Source organism: Eretmochelys imbricata, chromosome 4 (genome assembly GCF_965152235.1).
Source record: "Eretmochelys imbricata isolate rEreImb1 chromosome 4, rEreImb1.hap1, whole genome shotgun sequence".
Lineage (NCBI taxonomy): Eukaryota > Metazoa > Chordata > Testudines > Cheloniidae > Eretmochelys > Eretmochelys imbricata.
The window spans coordinates 131,700,786-131,722,228 of NC_135575.1; the positions used below are offsets into that span (position 1 = coordinate 131,700,786).

A 21,443-nucleotide genomic window follows, 5' to 3' on the forward strand; every position below is an offset into this window, starting at 1 on the left:
TGCAAGTCTGAAATAGTAATGAATTTAAATGGCTTTGAGTGAGATAAGGAGTTATACTTACTGATTTTTGCATTTCTTCTGTATACAGACACAAAAGTTTTATTATGTTTTTATTTGTCTTCACAGCTATGTAAGACTGGTAACATCTGTAGCCACATGCACAGGATATTTATCAAAACTCATATTACAAGTCTGCAGCCTTCTCCTTTTAAAATAATTTATTTTACGGATTTATTTTTAAATGGTACTGTCATATAACATACATTATTCAACAAAGGTGTGCTGAGCATACTCTAAAAGAAGAAACTCAAATTATGCAATTCCCAGATTAGAATTTCAAATGTTCATCCAAACCCTAACTTGTAAACTTTTGCTGGAATACACTTTTGTTGTAGGCTTGATCTTTGTGCTTACAAAAACTGCATTAAATTTCCAAATGTTGTAAAGGAAAAAACAATTAATTGTATAGTAAGTATGCATTCAGTTTCAACATACAAGGCAACCAAATGATTCTGTCATTAACATTACCATCATGTATATTTTAGTTCACTGCACTAACATTTAAACTAAAACTTCAAACCACAAAATCTTTAAGTGACTAACATTTAAAAGGCAAGCGGTAATATACGGAAAGTTTACAAAGGACATTAGTACACAGCTAAGATGGGGTATCGTTTGACAAAGGCTGATGATGTGTATATGGCTGCTTTTTCTTATAAGAAGCCCATCTACAAACTGGGCAGCAATGTCGCCCCCCAGCTAACCACATCACGATGCAATTCTGATGAAACACATGACCACATGGTAAACCCATTAGCAGACATCCATTTTCAAAATTCTCTAGACACACAACACATTCTGTACAGTGCAACATATTAGAGGGCCAGGCTGACCAATCAGGTTCCATGTCTTCTGTAGTGCTATATGATCCATACGACCTTGCTTTCCTTTCATACGGCTCATTATGACAATTTTTATTGGCACATGAACAGATATCAGCATTGCACTGAGGCTCTACTTCACTGGGACTGTGAACTGTACTTAGCTCATCCTCAGATACTTCTTTTTCTCCACTCAAGACATCTTTGCTTTCACTGTCTGTGTCACTTTCACTTTCTTGAGAGGCTTCCAACATTTCCTCTTCAGAATGCATGCCAAGACATTTAAACCTCCACATTGGTAAACTTTTTATATAATCAGTTGGTATCAGAGGGTGAAGCCATAAATCAGGGAAAGCTAATCGCTCTAAGAACAAATCTGGGTCTTCGTCCCAATCTGATTCATAGGGGAAGTGTTGAAAAGAAGCAATTGGGTGGAACAAGTAGCTGGTGTACCAGTCCCACAGACTTGACAGCCATTCCAAGTTATTGGCATTTATTTCATCATTGTTGTTCCGTCGTCTTTTTTTCTCAAAGTAATCTACTAGTAAGCCATGACCAAGGTAAGTGCTGAGGAATAGGGCTGGGTGTGATGAGTAGAACATCCAGTCAGCTCTCACCCACGAAGCTAGAGTAGTTGTATTAGAATACCTGAAGAGTTTTAAACTATACTCATAAAAGCTATCTAAGTAAGGTAACTGCAAAAAGCCCAACACAGGTAGCCAAGAAATAATTAAGAGAGAATTATATGTCCCTAAAGTGCTTATCAGAACCACAAAACGCTTTATAGTAGCACCTTGTGTGATAAATAGGTCCATCCAAGCCATCAGATTAACCAATACTAAGCTTAAAACAAATAAATCATTAACTTCAGGTTGTATTGAGCGCAAGAAGGAATCCATGGCACGTAGGGATATAAATTCACCAGTGTTATTCCCATACCTGTAAATTCCCTCTGGAGTTCTAAGTATGTAAGATGGTGTCTTACAGATACCAATCTCCGGCATATGACTCTTGTTGTCCCAGTTTTCTACATTCACAAAAATAAACTCAACTCTTCCAGTAAACTTTACACTTAGTGCAGAGAAGAAAGCTGGAGGCTGGTCAAGGTTAGCAAACAGGTATATTTTCACCCGATACTGGTCACTTTTGTTCCATTCTTCTTTTAAATGTTCAGAGTTGTAGATAGTTTTGATCCGAGAAGCTGCATGGGCTGTTATCCACTTGAAAATGTGTTCAGCTTCAATTTTGCGTCCACTGTATTCTTTAAGCATCACTTTCCCCTTGGAGGTACTGGTTTGTGGGACTGACATAATTAGTGTGGATCTCACCCAGCCTCTTCTCCTGCAGTATCTGCAAAGAAAATAGTGGATAAGCCTATACAGTTTTATATTTCGTGGACAGCAGTCCTTAAATTTTGAATGCAAGTCTGATGATTATCAGAAGTGCTGAGCACCTGCACACAGAGAAATAAATGGGAGGTGTGTGTGCTCAACACCAATGGAAACCTTTCCCCACTCCCAGAACCTGCTGTTATAATTCTTCTACTTTCCTATCTACTTCACAAAGGTGCTGTGGGGTCTTGGGAGGATATGTAAAGAATTGGTGATGAGGAAAGTGCTAAATAAAGGTTTATTATAGTTAATAAAGTCATGTATCATTGATATCAAAGTTCTTATAGTAGAACTTGGGGGAAAAAACGTGCTCACTTTCAAGTGGTAAGTAGAAAGCTTTAATTTTAGAAGTTATTAAGTTTCTAGGCCTTCAAGTTGTAGAGATAACCTTTACAATGTGAACCAGATGCAGCAGTGCTTTCTTGACTCTGCAAACTAACCTCCCGGTGCTTCTGTTGTTATTCATAGCTTTGTCAAGCAATAGCAAAGTGAAGTTAGCAAGATTGTGGTCTGTTTCTCTGCTGCTTTGAAAAACAAGGTGCAGAGCCATTCTGCCAGGAGGTTCTGGAGTGAAGTTCTACAAGAGAAAGCTTCTCTACTTTCCAGCTGGCTGAAGGAAGGGAAGAGAGACTGACTTCAAACAAACACCTACTAGCCCAAGTTTGATAAAGACTAAGCTCCCAAGCAGGGTCCACAGACACCTCCCTGGCAGATTTCCGAGAACCTTTTCTAATCCCACCAACTGTGGGGCTGGGCTGGTCAGCCAGGTGTTGTTCCTGGAACTCCCTGGTGACCCCTTCCTCCACAAATCTTGTGTGTCAGCCTCTGACTGATCACTTTAGTTAGCAGGTGTCTGATAAATTTTTCAGGACATTTTAAAACCCAACAAAAACTATAAACACAGCCATCTGCCTCTCTTTCCAAACCTGACAAACAAGTTCTGCAAAGGAATAAAAGCAGGAAGACTGGTTCACCATCCAAATAATCTATTCCCTTTCTATCTGTAGTCATAGTTTTGAGTAATTATTTTTAAATTTCTCATATAAAAAAAATTAATTGCTGCCACCACAAAAAGAAGTTAACATTAATTTTGAAAACGGCCACAAGATATTATGCCAATAGCAAAAGAATCTTAACTGATGATGATGCTATGTGCTCTTTAGTGGGAGTTTCAACTGTTTTCTGATGAAAATTATTCATGAGCATTTATTCAGCAAGACAAAAAAAAAAAGACTAAAATACAATGTTAGTTTTGTTTCTTTAAGTTAGATTTTATTTAAAAATAATATTTGATCACAATGTGAAGACTAGTCAGAAATTATGTACACAACTAGATGATCTAATGGTCCCTTCTGGCATTAAGCACTATGAATCTCTAAATGCTGCCTCTCATTTTTAAGATGTTTAAAGTTAAAAAAAAATTAATACAATATTAGCTTACATAAACACTTCTGATCTAAAATTTCTCCCATCCTATTCAGTTTAATACTTCTGTAAACTTTTAGGATTAAGACCATCTAAGAATCATGCACACATATACTACCCTTCCTGTACATCGTACTGAAATTCAAGGCAAGCTTGTCTGTCGTCTGAAGGAAGCGACCACTAATGCCTGCTAAGTACTAAAGGATTGTATTGGTTTTGCGACAGCATAGCAATAGCTACTGCTGAAGCAGCTGCAACTTCTTTGGAGATTCTTCCATTTACAGTGATGTTCCAGAATCAGAGAGTCTCTGGCACATTTAAGAGCTTCAAGAGCTTTAAGGTTACATTAAGTCTACTTTCCAACAGGATACTGTATGTTGTTAAAAGGGTGTGTTCATATTTACACATGTATATACACACATTCCTCAGGCTGAGAGAAAACAATATCCTGTGTACATTCTTCTGAGAATAGGGTACTATTGTCAAGGTTCAAACAAATGGCTTGTCCACACATGGAAGTCAGTGCACAGTAAGCTAGGATGTGAGCTTAAAGTGCACTAGATACTCCACACTAACTCCCCATGTGGACATTCTTACTGAGCACTTTTTCCAATATGCAGAGGCAGCCAAAAAAGTGAACAGAATGTTGGGAATCATTAGGAAAGGGATAGATAATAAGACAGAATATATCCTATTGCCTCTATATAAATCCATGGAATGCCCACAGCTTGAGTACTGCATGCAGATCTGGTCACCCCATCTCAGAAAGGATATACTGGAATTTTAAAAGGTATAGAAAAGGGCAACAAAAATGATTATGGATATGGAACAGCTTCCATAGGAGGACAGATTAATAAGACTGACTTTTCAGCTTGGAAAAGAGACAATTAAGGAGGGATATGATAGAGGTCTATAAAATAATGACTGGTGTGGAGAAAGGAAATAAAGAAGTGTTATTTACTCCTTCTCATAACACAAGGACTAATAGGCAGGAGGTTTAAAACAAACAAAAGGAAGTATTTCTTCACACAACACACAGTCAACCTGTGGAACACTTTACCAGAGGATGTTGTGAAGGCCAAGACTATAACAGGGTTCAAAAAAGAACTACATAAGCTCATGGAGGATAGGTCCATCAATGGCTATTAGCCATGATGGGCTGGGATGCAAAATCATGCTCTGAAGTCTCCCTAGCCTCTATTTGCCAGAAGCTGGGAATGGGTACAGGGGATGGATCACTTTATGATGATCTGTCCTGTTCATTCCCTCTGAAGCACCTGGCATTGGCCATAGTTGGAAGACAGGATACCGGGCTAGATGGACCATTGGTAGACCCAGTATGGCCGTTCTTATGAGCACTAAGAGTGCCTTTGGGCAGCTTAGCTTAATGTACTTTCAAAGTACATTAAGCTAATGTGCACAAAGGCTCTACTGGTGCACAGTAAGTGTGTGTCCACACAATGAGTTAGTGTGGAGTAGCTAGCGTGTAGAGCTCCAGTGGACTTCCCCCCGCACCCCCTCAATTTGGACAAATCCCCAGTTAAAACACGGTGGCTATAAAACATATACATTTTGCCCCCCTTTTCAGACTAAGCTTTAGAGTCTTGTAACTAATAAATTTATCCAACATGGGCCAAATTCAGCCAGGTCATAAGTGAGCACAATTCCCATTAACTTCAGTCATGGCTATAAAGCCAACAGATTCATTTAGTCATCTTTCCACACTGCTGTACTCTACCCTAGCCCAAATATATATTTCTCAGACGCTACTTTTAGTAGCAGCAATTTTATGGGTAATTACATTATTTATGAAAATCATAATGGAGAGTTTTGAACATACTTTAGCAGGGATAAAAACCTGTAGGTAGCAGCCTTTTGTCATGGCTACCTGTACAACAGAAGGCATTCCAGTTAGAATCCAACTGTACTTTAAGACAGCCTATGGATTTAAATTGCCCTTTAAAGAACATACCTGGGGTCACTGGAGCAGTTAAAAGTGCCTGTCCGTATGCCAAATCTTGATACTTTCTTCACCATTTTTTCCCAATGGACTTTACCCACGAGAGGACTTCTATCATTCGCTATCACCTATTGCCAAAAGGAGGTGGGAGGGGGGGAAGCTTTAGTGCCAGAAACAAACTTAATCAACATTTTACAACATCTGCTCTCCTACAATTAAGTTAACTTTTCATGAAAACAGAAACCGGTTCATCCTCAATATTTCATTTCCTCCAAAATATACTAAAGATTTTATTCTGAAGTTTTGTCTATCCCTAGCTAAAAGATTGTGTTTGGTAAGTGAAGCTGTAACATTGGTAGTAGGAGTATTATGGTTTCTTGCCAAGAGAAAAACATGTCAGGAACATGACAACTAATACAATTATTTGCTACATACCAAAGCTTCTAACATTTAATAGCAGCCTTGCAAAACTCATTAAAATTTACCAGCCCAGGTACAAAAATATGCTTGTTCTTTACCAGTGAGGAAAATGTTAGTGATACATTACTAACCAGTCTCTCTTTTCTCTCCCAATGAGAAACTAAAACCTAACCAAAAGAGAGTTGATCCAGAGCAAGTAGAATTATACACAGCTGCTTTAGACTACACACAACCATTACCGTATTAGACTCCCTAAAGCCATTTGCCAAAGAAGGCAATGCTGTCTAGTGATTAGATCCACAGACAGGCACCTAGGAATTTACTTCCAACTCTACCAGTGATTCACTCTATAACTGTATGTAATCACTCCATGCCTCATTTGTAACATGAAGTTCCTTCCCCATTTGAACATGAGATTAATACTTAATTCACAGAGAAGTTCCAAGGCTTAGTTATTAATGTCTATAAAATGCTTAGAGCCTCTTTGTTTAATAATTTATTTGTGACACTTTTGATCAAACACTCATCTGACTTATCAAAACCAAGAGAGAGTTAAAAAACTGCCTGCAGGCTGCTGACAGGTAATTGTAAGTTACATGATTGATCACGAATCAATCAGTATGACATTACAGTATCTACACACACTGCTTATTTTAGAAATGCTTAATATGCCCTAAAAGCTGACTGGTTGCCACTTTTTAAATGATTTCAGACTTCACTTTAAAAACTCACATTTGTCAAGTGTTTATTAAAATAAACACAGTAAAACTGGTCCCAATGATAATCTGACCTAACAATAGGAAATTTCACACACACTTCAAAAGTTGATATCTCCATCATGATTAGCCACCCTATGTTGCTTGTGCAGGTGGCTGCATAGTCACTGTGAGCAAACATTAGGACAGCTGAAACATAATTAAAGATTGGATGTTCAGAACCCCAAACCCTAAGACAGCCAGAAACACTCCTCCGTGGTATAGGGGAAAAAACAAGGCTGTGGGAAGTCCAAAGGACAAATATATTTTAACATTACATAAAAGTGAAACACTACTTCACTGTCTCTCCTATTTCCATACTGCACTATCCAGTTACTTGTAATGACAGCCAAGAAAATACAGTTACTAGTAGGCTTCAGTGTAATTTGGCTGTTTGCACTGATTGCACCATTACAGCACAATTGCATTATGTTCAAATGACAAAAAAGCTTCTCTCTTGGAACTGGTTATTTATTTGCACTAGAGAATAAACACATTATTAGTGGTTTTAAACCATGACGGATCTAGTTAAAAAACTAATTTACAACATGGTTTTGCAAAATGAAGTTTTGCTAGCACATCTTGGAATTGTGTCTTTTGCTTTGTTTTCTTTGTAAAATACTAAGATGGCAAAGAGCCATATATTGCAGCCACTTTGCACAGTGAACACCTGCTGACATCACTAGTTCAGTGCAGAGACAGGATAGGACTTTATCCTCTATGCATCACATTTCATGGTAGACGTATTCATAATCTGCAAAAGGTTATCAGTTTGAATGGGAATTACTGTAATAAAATTTATATAATATTAGTCCATTAGTGATTTAATGTGTCAAGAGGATCCAGTATGATAAAAAAAGTACTGTGTTAACTAACAATCCCATATATATTAAAGATTATATGCATAGTCTGAGTCTAAATACAGGTGAGAAGGGGTAGTTAAGTTTACACAGTCCAGATCACTGCTATTTGTATATGGAAGAGAGAAGACAAATTGCTGTCACGTAACAACTAGTCAGGTAGAGGAGTGTGGCAACTTGGAGAGGCACAATAGTCCAGTAGTTAGGGCACTAGCTTGGGAGATGTGGATTCTATTCCATGCTCTGCCACAAACTGCCTGTGTGGCCTTGGGTAAGTCATTTAGTTTCTCTAAGCCTCGGTTCTTCTACAGAATTGAAAGGATAAGTACTTTAAAAGATGAGATGCTCAGATAGTATGATAATAGGTGCCATCTATATACTTGAAGACAGACATGTGTTCCCACTGATAAATGAAAAACATGAAAGCAGAATTAAAGTTAGTATTGGATCATTAATTCTATTTTAATTTTAAGCAATATCTTAAAACAGTATTATTAGACATGTATATTTTTTAAAATGTTGCAATTAAAAAACCAGAATTAATTAATGTAGGAATATATAATTTGGCAACAATGTAAAATCCTGTTGATTTTGACAGGAAATTTCACAATAAAACTTGTAATGTAATATCTTTGTTGACACTGGATTAGAGTGAAAGGTCCCAAACGATTTCAAGTGAGAGTCTCATTTAAGATGTGACTCAAAATTATGGGGCAAAGGGACCAAAAAGCCTTTAAGAACAGATATTTGGATGAATAAGGTATAGATTGTGACGGTGCCCCCCATAAGGCTTTATGGAAATATGCTTATTTATGTATATATAACATAACTGGAATATGTTTTAAGGTACATATGCCATGTAACATATCTCTGTAAAGTTATGATCTACTGAATCTATTAATCCTATTTGTATGCATGTGTCATTGTTGTATTCGAAGTTATGAATATTGGCTGTGTATTTGCTTGATTTCTAAGTAGCCTTAGTCAAGGATTTGGTCAGCTTCTTGAGAAAGGAATGTGCAAATTAAGTGCCCAATCAAGAAGCACTTAACGAACAATGGATCTTGGAATGCTCCAATCCACATAAGAAGTCTACTTGAGGACGTCCAAGGTATCATGTGACCCATGGCTGCTACCTGTAAATTCTGAGTCATGCATGGACATGTGACTGGCCCATGTGACTCCAAAACTCCATACTGTAGCTGAGATTCTACACAGGGGGAGTGAGGGGTGTCCACCCACCAGAGAAAGTCTATTTAAACCCGGGGGGTGGGGGGGGCCTCCATTTTGTCTTCAGCTGGCTAAAGAGATAGCCTCTCCATCCACAAGGATACCTGAAAAAAACTGGAACAAAGGACAGTAACTACAGGGGGTGTGAGTGATTGCTGGACCCTGACTAGAAGGAGACTAGTTTGTAAAAGGAAGCTTACTAGAATTCCTTTAAGGGTGAGGTTTTTATCTGTATTCAGTTTTCTTAGACATAGACTTGTGTGTTCTATTTTATTTTGCTTGGTAATTCACTTTGTTCTGTCTGCTATTACTTGGAACCACTTAAATCCTACTTTCTGTATTGAATAAAATCACTATTTACTTATTAATTAACCCAGAGTATGTATTAATATCTGGGGGAGTGGGGGGGGGCAAACAGCTGTGCATCTCTCTCTATCAGTGTTATAGGGGGCAAACAATTTATGAGTTTACCCTGTATAAGCTTTACATGGGGTAAAACAGATTTATTTGGGGTTTGGACCCCATTGAGAGTTGGGCAACCGAGTGTTAAAGACAGGAACATTTCTTAAACTGCTTTCATTTCAAGCCTGCGGCTTTGGGACACGTGGTTCAGACCCTGGGTCTGTGCTGGAGCAGACTGGCATGTCTGGCTCAACAAGACAGGGTGCTAGAGTCCCAAACTGGCAGGGAAAGCAGGGGCAGAAGTAATCTTGGCACATCAGCTGGCAGCCCCAAGGGGGTTTCTGTGATCCAACCCGTCACATAGATGCCTAGAACAACATCAGTAGGAAGTGGCTCTCCCTCTCCCAACAAGAAAGAATCTCAGACAATTGCGCAGCCAAATGGTTTCTCCATCATTAGCTAATCAGTATAGTTGCTACTTGCTTTGCCAATTGCCCTAATCAGGATTTTTTAAAAACCATTATTATTCCACTATAAATCCCATACAAGTGTTAAAGGGTTTGATATTAACCAATGAACTTGAGGAAATTAAACACTCCTACTGTCCAGATCAGCTGCTGTGTCTACGCAACACAGAAAGATCACTCCCTTTTCCATTACTCCAGAAATACACAAACATGAGCACACCAGGGGAGCAGCCTAAATTCTAAGTTTCATTTCTGCTGTTGGTGTAAGCCAGATAACCCTCATGCTATTTCATGCAGAGTTTTTTATAGGTCATAATAATAATATCTAGTCCCTCATTAAATTTCCAAGAAGATGTGCAAACATCACAAGACATGTGAATGAAGGGTCACACAGTTGACAACTGAAGACAAGAACCGCATTTAATTATAAACTTTGGTATAGTCTCCAGTATAGTATGTCATTTTAGCATTTTTGATTTCTATAAGTTTTTCCCTCTGCACTGTAGTTACAAGACATACGATAAAAATTTTCTGTGCATTTGAGGCACAAGAGGGAGGATAAGATGCAGGAGAGGGATTAGGTATATTTTGATGCAGAAAACATTAAAATAGGATTAACTAGACAATTTTAATGTTAAATAATGCTTTCAACATATCACATACAGAATAAGGTATAATGCATGGTGATTTAAAATGTAGTACTTTATCAAGAACACAGGGTGACTAAAGTTGTTTGACTGAAATAACCCAATGTTGTTGTAGCTGTGTTGGTCTCAGGATATTAAAGACACCAAGTGGGTGAGATAATATCTTTTATTGGACCAACCAATCTGTTCTATCTTGTACCTAGCTGTGACTCTCTGAGTACATTTCCCAGACCTGAAGAAGAGCTCTGTGTAAACTCAAAAGCTTGTCTCTCCTACCAGCAGGAGTTGGTCCAATAAAAGATATTACCTCACCCACCTTGAATCTCTAAAGGAACCCAAAGCATTCTACAAACTGATACAGAGCCTACTTGGGGATCATTTCACCTATCTATGGTGAAACAGCAGCTGTTTGAAAGAAATACCAACTTAAAAGAAAAAAAGGGGACTGAACAGGCGGTCTCACACATCTGAGGAGAGTGCACTAACCACAGAGTTCTGGATATTCTGAAAAGGCCTCCCCTCAGCCTCTTACGTTAAAGCTGTTCCATTGTGGATAAATACTTAGAGTCACCAGGCCAGAAAGAGAGAGCGAGAGAGAGAGAGAATGACTCTGTAGTCAGGTGCTTAGGGCACCCTCTTGGATGGAGATCCAGGGACCAGTCCCCCTGCTCCAAGTACTCAAAAGTATTTATATACAGTAGAACAGCTTCTACTGGAGACTAGCAGTCCTACATCAGAATATCCCTTTGCTTAATGGTTAGAGCACTCTCCTGAGGGATGGGAAACCCCCTGTTCAAATTCTTTCCCTGCTTCTGGCAGAGGGGTGAATTGAACCTGAGTCTCCCACATCCCAGGTGAGTACTCTAACCACTGGTATAAAAGTTATAAGATGGGCACCATCATCTCCTCCTCCCACCTCAGATTTTGAATGGGACCTGATCTAGTAGGCAGCCTCTGAGCATACCTACTGGATCAAGGGTGACAATACGTCCTGTTTTGGTTGGAGAGTCCCTTTTTTAAGCCCTGTTCCGACTTTTTTTTGGCAAAAACAAACAAGACAGATGCCTAGTTTTGTGTAAAAAAAAAAAAAAAAAAAGTGGGGTGCGGATACATGTACGGGGGTGGGGGGGAGTGGTGATGCCAACCCTGCACAGGGAGAGAGTTCTTTCAAGTGGGGGACAGGCAGGGCTCGAGCAAGCAGCATCTCTAGTCTCAGCCTGACGCAGGGGGAAAGGCAGGGCTTGGGCGAGCAGCAACGCCAGCCCCGCATAGAGTTTGGGGTGGGGCGGGGCACCTCAGGCTAGCCTCATGTGATGTTCTGTTTTCCCTTTGGGAAATATAGTCATCCTAATCAGGCCCCATCTGAAAGTTAGGCAGACAAACGTCTATCTTCCCCAGTTTGTGAAGTGCTCTCGGGCTTAAGCAGGAGATAGGTGTCTGGATCATGCATGCCCAGAGGCAAAACCTTAGGTGATTAGGGAACTTTTACAGGAAGGCTTGAATGAGTTCAGTAGAAGTCTTGTGGATTGTAGTGGACTCTAAAACTGGAACTTAGGTGCCTAAGTACCTTTGTGAATCTAGACATAAAAGACTATTTCCATTGGAAAGGATGTAAGTGATTTATAAATAACAGCCTTCTTTATTAAATGCAAGAACAAGAGAGCACTTGATGAATTAAAAGGCAAATATAAAAGTTAAGACCTTGTGTGCAAAACACAAAAACAAGAACCTCCCAAAAACACAAAAAAAGTTTGTTGCCACATGACATTATTCAGGCAAACCAATTAAATTCAGAAAGACGTCAACATTTTACATGAATTAGAATATCCTTTGCAGCTGCCCTCTGACAGTCCTTATTTCATTCTAGCTCTGCTTATGTTTTCATGGCATAAGCTAATCAGCAGCTGAAGCCTGGAAGTTTCCTTTTCCTCTCCACATCCACGGTATAATGTTGCACAGGTATACTGTGAGGGTTTCACAACTTCCTCTGACACTTCCAGCAATGGCTACGGTCAGAGACAGGAGACCTGATCAGGTTTTTGCAGGTCCATCCATTTATGGTATATGGCAGTAGTTAAGCCACAGCCCTGACAACTATAACATCATTTAAAGAGGCATTTTATCTGTAGATGACTTGCTGTATATTTGAGAGTCATATAGTGTAACAATGATATTGGAATCACTCTCATGTCATCAGGCATGAAGAAATTCTAGAACCTGTCTGCAGAGTTGAGGCTGTAGCAGGAGGGATAAGAGGAAGCGAGAGTGCCACACACCAATCCTACATCAACATGGTTATCAATATGGTAAACTGGACTGGCCTCAGCTCTTGGATTTACTGCTTAACCTCCTTGTCAACCAAAGAGGAAATGCCATAACATCAGGATAAAAGGAAAGAAGTGATGAGCTCATCAGCTAATACAAGAGAAAGAATGTTGCTGCTTTAGGGACTCCAAGGAAGCTCCATGCAGAAATATCAGGCACTTTGACATATGCAGTCATTGAGGAAGGCGAGATTGCTTGTATTGATGCACAGATTACCAGATTATTTTGGATGCTTTGTGTAAGAGTTCACAAAAAAACAAGGAACATAGCCACAAAATATTTGACATTTCTTTGCATACTGACTTTGATCTGTTTCTTCAAATGTTTATATTGCTGGCCGTAAACAATACACTCACAGATAAACCTGTCTTAAGTGAGCCCTCACTTGACTAGCCTTTGCACCCATCAGTTTCAGGAAAAATCTAACATCTCTGTACTTTTTCTGTGCCATTATTTATGCATGGGACAGACCCCTGGGGGCACAACAACAAACAAAAACAAAAAAAGTGTAGGTTTCAGAGTAACAGCCGTGTTAGTCTGTATTCGCAAAAAGAAAAGGAGTACTTGTGGCACCTTAGAGACTAACCACCGTGGAAACTGCAGCAGACTTTATATACACACAGAGAATATGAAACAATACCTCCTCCCACCCCACTGTCCTGCTGGTAATAGCTTATCTAAAGTGATCATCAAGTTGGGCCATTTCCAGCACAAATCCAGGTTTTCTCACCCTCCACCCCCCCACACAAATTCACTCTCCTGCTGGTGATAGCCCATCCAAAGTGACAACTCTCTACACAATGTGCATGATAATCAAGTTGGGCCATTTCCTGCACAAATCCAGGTTCTCTCACCCCCTCACCCCCCTCCCAAAAACCACACACACAAACTCACTATCCTGCTGGTAATAGCTCATCCAAAGTGACCACTCTCCCTACAATGTGCATGATAATCAAGGTGGGCCATTTCCAGCACAAATCCAGGTTTTCTCACCCCCCCCACCCCCATACACACACAAACTCACTCTCCTGCTGGTAATAGCTCATCCAAACTGACCACTCTCCAAGTTTAAATCCAAGTTAAACCAGAACATCGGGGGGGGGGGGGCAGGGTAGGAAAAAACAAGGGGAAATAGGCTACCTTGCATAATGACTTAGCCACTCCCAGTCTCTATTTAAGCCTAAATTAATAGTATCCAATTTGCAAATGAATTCCAATTCAGCAGTTTCTCGCTGGAGTCTGGATTTGAAGTTTTTTTGTTTTAAGATAGCGACCTTCATGTCTGTGATTGCGTGACCAGAGAGATTGAAGTGTTCTCCGACTGGTTTATGAATGTTATAATTCTTGACATCTGATTTGTGTCCATTTATTCTTTTACGTAGAGACTGTCCAGTTTGACCGATGTACATGGCAGAGGGGCATTGCTGGCACATGATGGCATATATCACATTGGTGGATGTGCAGGTGAACGAGCCTCTGATAGTGTGGCTGATGTTATTAGGCCCTGTGATGGTGTCCCCTGAATAGATATGTGGGCACAGTTGGCAACGGGCTTTGTTGCAAGGATAAGTTCCTGGGTTAGTGGACCCACTATCTTATCCTCTTTCAAAACCCCGAAACCTGTCACTTTAAGACCGTCCTCAATTGTATAGACTACAAAACACTGGCAGCTGACCATGGCTGAGCATGCGATGAGCTGTGACTGTCACTCTTACTCTGCTTCATTACAGCAGCCAAAACTGACTGGAGATCCAGGGACAGTACCCCGATAGGTATCCCAGCTCCCTTCTGTTTCCCAGCAATTAGTGCAGGCAATGTGGGGGAAAGGAAGGTAGGGCAGGCAATGTGGGGGAAAGGAAGGTAGGGCAGGCATCTTCCCTGGGCACTGCCCATGAACACTGGAGTCCCTATCTTCGTTACCGATCTGTACTTAGAAGGTTAAGTCCTCTGACTATTAGCTGTCTTGTTAAATTTCCAAGCCCTACATATGTATATGGCTCAGAGTGGCCAATTAGATGGACAGAAGCAGGACAGATTGATCAGATAAGTTAGGGGAGAAAAAAAAAAAGTATGATATCAAGAAATTTGAGAAAGAAAGGAGAAACAGAAAATATAGGGGGGAAAGTAGAGGCCACAATGTAGAGTAAGAAATTGGGGGGGGGGGGGGAGAGAGAGTGAGAGGAGGAGGAGAAACAATGAAAATAGTTCAGAAAGTCATATACCACAAGCTACTACTGGAACAAAAAATGGAGAGAAACCAAGAATGGAAAGGCGATACTACAGCTCTCTTCTTTTTATTCTGTAGGACTAGGCAAATACTATTTAGTGAATATGCTATTCAATAAGTTGCACTGGATCAAATAATTTATTCAATGATTTTTATTTTTACAGTGTTGTGACAAACTCTATAGCTGGTCAAATACCATTCAAAAATACCAGTTATAGCCAAATAATTATTTCTAATATAGTCTACTATTTGATCAGTCATAGTAATAAATAACTACATTTTTAAAATGTATTAAGTAAGCTGATGAATACTATATTGCAATCAAATTCAGTATGCAATTGAAAGTACACAACTAATTTTATTCCTTTAAAATTGTTGTGGCTGACCTTTGGGAAGGTGCTAACACACATTTTTCATCCTGACCAGCTGGGGGTCAAGTACATTTCCCCCATTATCCTTAGCTTTGCCTATTGGGATGTTTCATAATGCATATACATAACATACAATGGCAAATTCTTACTGTACCTGGCTACATGCCAGTGTAGTGTGTACACTTAAGAACAAATATGTATTATTGTGCTATTTACTGGTTCTATATTAAATGTCTCTTACTAAACAGCATACTATAATGAAAAACTGTTATGATCGGTATAGGAGCTCTGTCACTTCCTATCCTATCTGCTGTCGCACAGGTTAGTTCTCTCGTGCTTGTTACCTTGGAGTACCCTTCTGGGGTTTTCCTTGTACCACAGAGTCAAATGCAGTCTCTTAGCAAACTCAGATCCTACGTGTTGCTATTAGATGAACTAGTCTCCAGAAATAACTTCTCCTTTGAAGCATATTTTAGCCACGATCAAAACTAGAAAAATTTCCAATACCTGTACCAGCCAGATACCATCCTTTGTGTCTTCTACAAGCTCATAGAAGTGCATTTCACCACTGAAGTTTGTACTGGAAACTGATTCAGAGGCCTCTTCTTCCTTGAGAGCAGAATAGAGCTCACCCTCCATGAGGTCTCCTGAATAATGGACAGAAGGAAAAAAAAAAAATTACACTACATTTGATAAAGGTCACATTAATCAAAAATATTCCGACACGAAAGCCATTTCTTTGTCAGATAGTGAAGATTTTGTTGATTACATTTTACATAGCTGGGTGCAGCATCACTTCAGTCCAAGGACCATTAAAACTATTCTTAGTTTATTTTTATATTTATTCATACTGTTAACACATACACCAATTTTAGCTGTCAATAAGCCATGAGAAATGAACATTACACAGATGCATCTACATATGTAATTGGACATACTGAAAAACAAATGTATTTTCAGCCTTGTAAGTCCCTGTTGATGTTGATTGAAATTTGCAGTACTAAATTGGAAGACATCAGTTTTAGTTTTGATGTCTACTCCTTTATTTTACATGAAATTTAGTTCTACTGTGAACACAGAGATCACACAAAAGACAAATTGTTAAAACTGCCAATTTAGACAGGTTTTTAGAATTCCAAACACTATAATTAGAATTTTACTTACAATCGAATAATCTGACGTAGCTTTTACACAGCTAGCCTATGATTAAATTATTCCATTCTAAACATTTATTTATTCATTCTATTTACAAAGTAGTAAACATTTCCTAAGAACTTCAAGCCTAGCAACATGGTTTCCTTAAAACAATGTATGTAAGCGTATTTGATCATCTCTTTTGTTATCTCATTTCCGTTCCCATACTTCCTTTTAGAGACATTACAAACTAGATTATATTGTTAATACCGAATAACATTGTAGCACTTACTGTATTAAACTCTCTTGAAAGTTTTTTTTTTGTAAACAAGGAAGTTGTTTCTTACAAAATGTACGAAATTGAGAATTAAAGTTGAACTCTTGGTTGTTAGAAAGCTATGAACTTCATTGAGAGACACCATCACATGATTTAAAGCCAAAAAAAAAAAAAATTGTGTAAAATTGTTACAAAACTTAATAGGAGTGTTTCTGTGACATTTAAAAAAAAATCAGTGACAACGTTTTGTTTGGAGTTAAACATTCCCCTTCAGTGTTTGCACCCACACATTACAACGTTATGAAAGCACATGAGCCAAAAAGCAAAAGTGACAATCAACACAAGTGAAACTGACTAATCAGTTGTCACTGTTCAAACCAGGGAAGTAATAATAAATAATAATAATAAAAAAAAGTAACTAAACAAGGTAAATGGTGAAAAGCAAGTTAGATTTTTAAAGTGTTAGTGTTAACAGTACCAGCAATTAATATCAACAATTAATTTTTTTAAGTCAATGGGACCCAAATCTCTTCTCACTTTCACTGGTGTAAATTAAGAGTCAATCCATGCGAGTCTTTTTCTTTCTGCCCAAACACTCTGAAGTCCTAGCTCCCACTACTGTTGCCTCTTCTCCATCCTCCCCCTCTCCTACACCCACATCCCATTGACAATCAATTTAAAAAGCAGCAGCTAAAATTATCTTCCTTGCCTGTTACTCAGTCCACATCAGCCCTTCCTCCCAACCACATTCGCCATATCACATTCTAATTTCACATCCTCACCATCAAGGCCCTTCTACAACACCGCACTTCATTACTGGTCTGCTCAATCCTTATGTTGCTTGCCACCTTCAAAGATGCCAACCTCATCCTTTCTCAGCTTCTCACACAACATTTCCATGCCTAATTCCTGACTGTGTTTTGTATAGGTATAGAACTATAAAACAACTACACTACCCTCTCCTCAAGACCCACCTCTGAAGCAACACCTGTAAGAAACCAGTCAGATTGCTAGGTTGAGAAGCACATAGGGAAAGCTGGCACATTATTATAAAGATTAACATATTTGTTGGTATCCTTCTCTCTTCCTAGACTTGATGGACTAGATCAGTGATACTCAGACCTCAGTGGTTCAAAAGCCACATTAGCAATCGACATTATCCAAAAGAGCCACAGTAGCGTGAATTCATTGTTTCTTTAATATTATATATTATTATTCTTACAGCAAAATGATGGACCAAGTATTATTATTTTATCAATTACAATGGGTTAACAACATAGTAAAAGCATCCTGATTGGCTAATAATTAAATCACACAGTGTTTTAATATAATGTGAGGCAAAGAGCCACAGGAGATACATTAAAGAGCCACTTGCGGCTCATGAGCCTAGGCCTGAGTATCACTGGGCTAGATTCACAAAGGGTTTTAGGCATTGTGATGTGAAGCGTTGCAATGCTTAACGCCTGGGTGCCTAGGAAATTGCTGAGATTCACAAAGATAGAGTTAGATGCTCAGGCTTCCTATAACAGAGGGAGATAGGCACCTAGAAAAGCTAGAAGCCAGATTAGGAGCCATCTAAGATAGCCAGTTGGAGGTGCATCAGTCCTAAGCCATGCCCCTCTCGGGGAGTTCCGTGCCTAAATCCATGGGCTGGAGCAAAGTGCCTATCTCTGCTTGGGATTCTCCGCTGTGAACCCTCTCCTGAGTCAAGTGCCTAAGGTATTTCTTACAAAAAGTTCAAGCTGGGGAGAAGAAGAGCTCCCTCATAACTTTTAGCCCAATGGTTATGGTATTCACCTGGTATGTCTATGACCCTGTGGTTCGATTCCCCCTCCCCCCCCCATTGCCTGATGGCAGTGGTGCCTGATCTGCCACTTGCTGTTCCAGTTTGGATAAGTAATTAAAGAGTCATTGGGCAAGCGAGAGACAGAGTGCACACAAGTGTGTAAATAGACAATACTGTACATAGAAACAACCTGAACTTAAAACAGAAATCAATACAGGTGACTTTAAATCTTATTAAAAGATGTATAATCTGTTTGGCCCATACAAGGTTGTACTTAGGTTTGTGTGGCCCTCCTGTGTAATAAATTTGGGCACCACTGCCCTAACCCTGGGCTAAAATTTATGTGGGAACACCTCTCACCATCATGGGCCATTTTAAGTGCAGTTAGATATGCTAAGAGCACACCAACCAGATCAGGCCCCACAGGTGAGTTAGGCAGAGGAGCATTTTTCTTCCCTCAGCTAATTAATTGCACTAGGCCTCGGGCGCCCAGACATCTAGAATGAAGCACCAGCGTACATTCCCAGAAGCAGAAACATAGGCACCTAGGGAAATCTTTTCCAGCAAAAATGTGAGTGCTGAGTGAGTTTAGGCACCTACAGGGCTAGGTGGCAGTGGAGCAGAAATTTTGTAAATACCAGTGGTATCTGGATTTTACACACCTAAAGTGGCAGTTAGATGCTTAAGTCCCTTTGTGAATCTAGCACCATAGGTCACTTCTCTTTTTAGATAGCAGGCTCTTTGGCACAGGAGTTAGTTACATATCTGTGCTATGTGCTGCATAAACACACACATAAGAATGTTGGTCCTAATTGGGGTCTTCGAGCACTATGGTAATATAAATGGTAAGTTAGAGGAGTTCCACCAGGGCAAGACCAGTGTGACCAAAATTAGGCCCATAACAGCGTCCTTTTAAAAAGTTAATATTCTGGCCTATGTAGTTACAGTGCTGAGGGCTAGAGTAACCAGGAGGATGCAGAGTGGGAGGGGAAAAAAATGTTTGACTTTTAGAAGCTAAGCTCAGAGTAACAGCCGTGTTAGGAATTTATTTGAGCATAAGCTTTCGTGAGCTACAGCTCACTTCATCGGATGCTGAGCTGTAGCTCACGAAAGCTTATGCTCAAATAAATTGGTTAGTCTCTAAGGTGCCACAAGTACTCCTTTTCTTTTTAGGAAGCAAAGCTGACAGCTTACTTCCTACAGTGCAAACATAATCTAACATTCAGATTCAATCCCCCTCAGCAACTCAGACTAACTTCTCTAAAATAGTCCCTTTCCTGCTTGCTCAGTAACTAGTCTATTGAATATAGAAGGTCTATTTTCTTGACAGATGGTAGAATATGATATTCACATTTACAACTTCTGTTAGAAATTTAATGTATTTCACAGTTCTACAGCTTTTTGAATGATCTCTTACATTTATCACACTAATATTTTATTATTTGGTCTACCAAGACAACTGGTTATTTATTTAAATTCTGCTTGGAGAGCTGTTAACTCATAAAGGTGGACATAAGGTTGAGAAACAGAGACATGTATTGTATATAACATTTGACAAGACCTGCAAAACTGAGGCTCTGTCCCCTCACAGTAAGCATATCATGATACTTTGCATAAAAGTAGCATTTATCCGGATGTCCTTGGCCAAAATTTCCCCCCTCCCACAATACTATAGTAAGGCATACCCTGTGCCAGCTGGCTGCTGTCCTATACTCCAGAGGTGGCTGCATTTCAGTAGTGCTGTATGTACAATCTGGAAAGCACTTTAGGACCATTCCATATGAAAGCTGCTATTAGAAATGTAAGATTATTACAACTGAGATGATTTTGTTCCCCAATAAGCTCTTAATGCGTATTAAGGTTTTTTTAAAATCAAGCGTTCAAAGATTTTTAACTAAAGAAAACCATTCCTAGGCAAAAAACCAGCAAACGTCTAAACGTTAATGGGTGAAATATCTTCTTACATGATCTCTTACCTGACTTCTCCACCAGCTCCCTGACATCTTTCTTTTCCGGCAGCCCAGAGTACCCAAGCCCCCTGCACTCCAAAATGGTCTTCAGCTTCTTGAAGCTCAGGGCCACCGGGTCCACCAACTGGGTGGCAAAGAAGCCAGTCTCATACCAGACAATGGCCTCAAAAAACCTGGCCAGGACAAACAGGACCAGAAAATAGAGAAGCAAGAAAAACAGCTTCAGCCACATCTTTCCTCTCTCTGTGTGTGTGACTCTCTGCAGAGAGAGCCAATCCTAGGAGAGAGAGAAAGAGAGAGATCCCAATGGAGGAGACAGGGGGAAGGAGCGAATTATTCAGACCAATAACCCCACTGCTGCCGCCGCCTGGATCCTCCTCCTCGCCCCTGGCTTCTGGGCCCTCTCCTTGCTGCCCTGGTCCCCAGTCAGGTGTTGGGGGGAGAGAAAGGAGAGCTCAGGGGTGTTGCCAAGTTGGCCGGGGGAGGGGGCTGAACCCCCAGTGAGGCCGGGGAAGAGGCCGGGGAGGGGAGGGGAAGAAGCTGATCTGTGTGAGGGGGATTTGGAGAGGAGACGCCTCCCCTCGGGGACTCCCCGGGCTGAACGGTCAGCGGGGTGAGGCGCTGGGCCTGGCGCCTGCCTGCGAAATCCGGGTCCCGGCCTCCCGCGCCCGGCCGCCGCCTGGCCCCAGCGGAGCCCGAGCCGCCGGCCGAGCCATAACAAGTGACGTCGCAGCCGGGGACAGCCGGGGAGGGGGCAAAGGGCAGCGGGGAGGGGGCACCTCGGGCACCGCCCCCTCCCTGTTTCCGCCCGCCCCAGGGCCCCGGACACTTAGTTCCCTCCCCCCGATCTCTTCCCCGGCCCCTAATCCCCCCTCCCCCACATCCCGGGCCCCGGACACTTAGTTCCCCCCCCTC

General features: G+C 40.4%; 1 protein-coding gene across 3 annotated transcripts; it reads right to left on the reverse strand.

The window, feature by feature from the left end:
• Positions 1-200: 200 nt before the first annotated feature.
• Positions 201-21,232, reverse strand: RNF103 (ring finger protein 103). 3 transcript variants are annotated; one of them, XM_077815999.1, is made up of 5 exons: positions 21,167-21,232; positions 20,535-20,805; positions 15,869-16,008; positions 5,670-5,785; positions 201-2,231 (listed from the first exon to the last, which is right to left on the reverse strand). In XM_077815999.1, exons 2-5 carry the CDS (start codon positions 20,758-20,760, stop codon positions 659-661), a joined length of 2,055 nt encoding a protein of 684 aa, XP_077672125.1. In that variant the 5' UTR covers positions 20,761-20,805; positions 21,167-21,232; the 3' UTR covers positions 201-658. The 3 variants fall into 3 exon arrangements, with proteins under 3 accessions (XP_077672125.1, XP_077672126.1, XP_077672127.1); XM_077816000.1 differs by lacking the exon at positions 21,167-21,232 and adding an exon at positions 20,244-20,345 and having other exon boundaries at positions 20,535-20,650; XM_077816001.1 differs by lacking the exon at positions 21,167-21,232 and adding an exon at positions 20,244-20,348 and having other exon boundaries at positions 20,535-20,647.
• Between the last annotated feature and the right edge of the window lie 211 nt (positions 21,233-21,443).